Source organism: Etheostoma cragini, unplaced genomic scaffold (assembly GCF_013103735.1).
Source record: "Etheostoma cragini isolate CJK2018 unplaced genomic scaffold, CSU_Ecrag_1.0 ScbMSFa_720, whole genome shotgun sequence".
NCBI classification, from domain to species: domain Eukaryota; kingdom Metazoa; phylum Chordata; class Actinopteri; order Perciformes; family Percidae; genus Etheostoma; species Etheostoma cragini.
In genome coordinates this window covers 122,169-125,217 of record NW_023269340.1, presented here as the reverse complement: position 1 = coordinate 125,217, position 3,049 = coordinate 122,169, and the positions used below count along the sequence as shown (strand labels likewise).

The following is a 3,049-nucleotide window of genomic DNA, read 5'->3' as shown; positions in this document are numbered from 1 at the left end:
CAGCACCTTGTTGAATCTATGCCACGAAGAATTGAGGCAGTTCTGAAGGCAAAAGGGGGTCCAACCCGTTAATAGCATTTGGTACCTAATAAAGTGGCCGGTGAGTGTAGGTCCACCTACCTGTAGGACTAAAAGATTGCAGTATAATCCTGTATATTACTATTAGGAGTATAATTCTGTATATTACTATTAGGAGTATAAACCTGTATATTACTATTAGGAGTACAAACCTGTATATTACTATTAGGAGTATAATCCTGTATTTTACTATTAGGAGTATAATTCTGTATATTACTATTAGGAGTATAATCCGGTATTTTACTATTAGGAGTATACATTTGTCACTGATGTCTAAATTAAATAATCTTCAGATGGAGTCTGATTTAATATGGCGACCCTGTTGACCCCGTCAGTGATCTCTTTCTATTCTGCATCCTTCCTACAGCCTAGTACCAGTTTTTATGCTGCCAAGTAGTACACACGTTACTGCATATTAAACTGGTTTCACGCTCCACCTCTGAAAGGTTCTGCTTCTTAGCCGGATGAGGTCTGTCCAGGTCGTAAATCGTAGGGACGAGGCCTCGGTACCCAGAATATATCGGGCGTGATATTAAAAGTACGATCGTTTCATCATCGTACCTATTCTACATTAGGTGGACCAATGGGGGCCACGGTCTCACACTATCATCATACCTATTCTACATTAGGGGGACCAATGGGGGCCACGGTCTCAAACCATCATCATACCTACTCTACATCAAGGGGACCAATGGGGGCCACGGTCTGAAACTATCGTCATACCTATTCTACATTATGGGGACCAATGGGGGCCACCGTCTCACACTATCATCATACCTATTCTACATTAGGGGGACCAATGGGGGCCACCGTCTCACACTATCATCATACCTATTCTACATTAGGGGGACCAATGGGGGCCACGGTCTCACACTATCATCATACCTATTCTACATTAGGGGGACCAATAGGGGCCACGGTCTCCTACTATCACCATCGTCCCAGAGAGGAGGAGGTCTACCTGGACAGGAGATGTGGAGCTGATGGGGTAGATGGTGTACACTCCACTGGTTCGGGTGCTCTGATCTTTTTAAATGTCGCTGCAGTCCTTGTGCAGGGTGGGTGGGTAGCAGCTGGTCAGCATCGGAGCCAGGACCAGGACCACGGCTGGAAGCAGCTGAAACATGGAGGAAGGTATGAAAGCTTCTGGAGGTTTCAACACTTAGACCTGCAGATTTAAAGGAACTTAATGGGAAAGAGTACTACACTATGATGAAGTATTTGTGTAAAGGTAGGCCTGTAAATGTACTCTGGGGTGGGGGGGACACAACGTTTCACAACGTTTCCAGGTTTACCTTCATTGTGGGAGTTTGGCTGGAGTGAAGCTTTAGAAGCTCTGAGGTCTGGATCTCTGATGAGCTCTGAGGTATTGGTCTCTGAGGAGCTCTGAGGTCTGGATCTCTGAGGAACTCTGAGGTCTGGATCTCTGAGGCCCTCTGAAGTCTGGATGTCTGAGGAGCTCTGAGTTCTGGATCTCTGATGAGCTCTGAGGTCTGGATCTCTGAGGAGCTCTGAGGTCTGGATCTCTGAGGAGCTCTTCAGACGACAAAGAGGAAGCAAAACCTCATTGGTCAGCATGTTGTTTTAGAGCAGATCCAAAACGGGACAGTTCATATTTATTCATATTAAATCATAAATACCAAATGTATCTGAGAATGACTGTGACACCAGAGGACACACACAACCAGGTATTATATAAATACACAACCAGGTATTATAAAAATACACAACCAGGTATTATATAAATACACAACCAGGTATTATATAAATACACAACCAGTTATTATATAAAATACACAACCAGTTATTATACAAAATACACATCCAGTTATTATATAAAATAAACAACCAGTTATTATATAAAATACACAACCAGTTATTATATAAATACACAACCAGTTATTATAAAAATACACAATCAGATATTATACAAAATATATGAAATATACAGTCTGACATCATTAATACAGCCTTAGCTTGTTAATAGTGATATTATTGCATTTCGTGTCTTTAATTTAGGACTAAAAACATAAAATCCCAAATCCATATTAATATTAAGTAATGCTAAAATCTGCTAGTCGGACGCTCAGCTGTCTGGACTCACCTGTCTGGACTCACCTGTCTGGACTCACCTGTCTGGACTCACCTGCAGGTCCAAGAGGAAACGAGCTGTGTCACTCCATCACAACCTCACTCATTATATATGCAGAGAGCACTGTGATGTCACACCTATCCAACCAATCACGTCTCACAGACGTCTTCATTACGCTTTATTTAACTCTTTCCACCTGTATATACTTGTCTCCTTTCACACAATGTGTATTCAAGCCATTTTTATATATACATACAATTGCTCTCCCGACTGCACCTGCCCCCCCCCCCTCTTTTGTTTTCTCTGCACTACCTACATTGTACTTTTTTTTTTTTTTTTTTTTTTGATATTTTATATTCTTGTCTTATATTTTTGTGTCAACACTGTAGAGGGATTGCTTGATTCTCATTGGACAGGCACTGTGTACTTGTGCATAATGACAATAAAGGTATTCTATCTATCTATTGTATCTGTACTGGGTTGTCTCCTTTGTCCTGTTGAATGTCCAGAGTATATCCTAGTATATTGTAGTATATCATAGTATAACAGAGTATATCGTAGTATATCATAGTATATCATAGAATATCGTAATATATCGTAGTATATCATAATATATAAATACATATACATGTACATGGACTGTTCCCATAAATCTTTACTAGTCTCAACAACTACTTAGATGTATGTAACATAGAACAGGAGCCATTAAAACACATCTACAGACAGATGGGGGACTCGGGGATGGGACACGTGGACTCTGGAAGACAGGGACATTGTTCCTGAACAGGAAATGTTCTCGTCATCAGATATGTAAAACACACAAACACACACACAAACACACACACACACACACACACACACACACACACACACACACAA

General features: G+C 40.9%; 1 protein-coding gene across 1 annotated transcript in view; it reads right to left on the bottom strand.

Moving 5' to 3' along the window:
* The window catches only part of LOC117941425 (microfibril-associated glycoprotein 4-like), a 6,183-nt gene extending 3,957 nt beyond the window's left edge, over window positions 1–2,226 (bottom strand). Inside the window, 3 exon segments of the mRNA XM_034866449.1 lie at window positions 1,040–1,195; window positions 1,374–1,596; window positions 2,211–2,226. Of these exon segments, the coding sequence (XP_034722340.1) occupies window positions 1,040–1,195; window positions 1,374–1,379 (162 nt within the window). The 5' untranslated portion in view covers window positions 1,380–1,596; window positions 2,211–2,226.
* Between the last annotated feature and the right edge of the window lie 823 nt (window positions 2,227–3,049).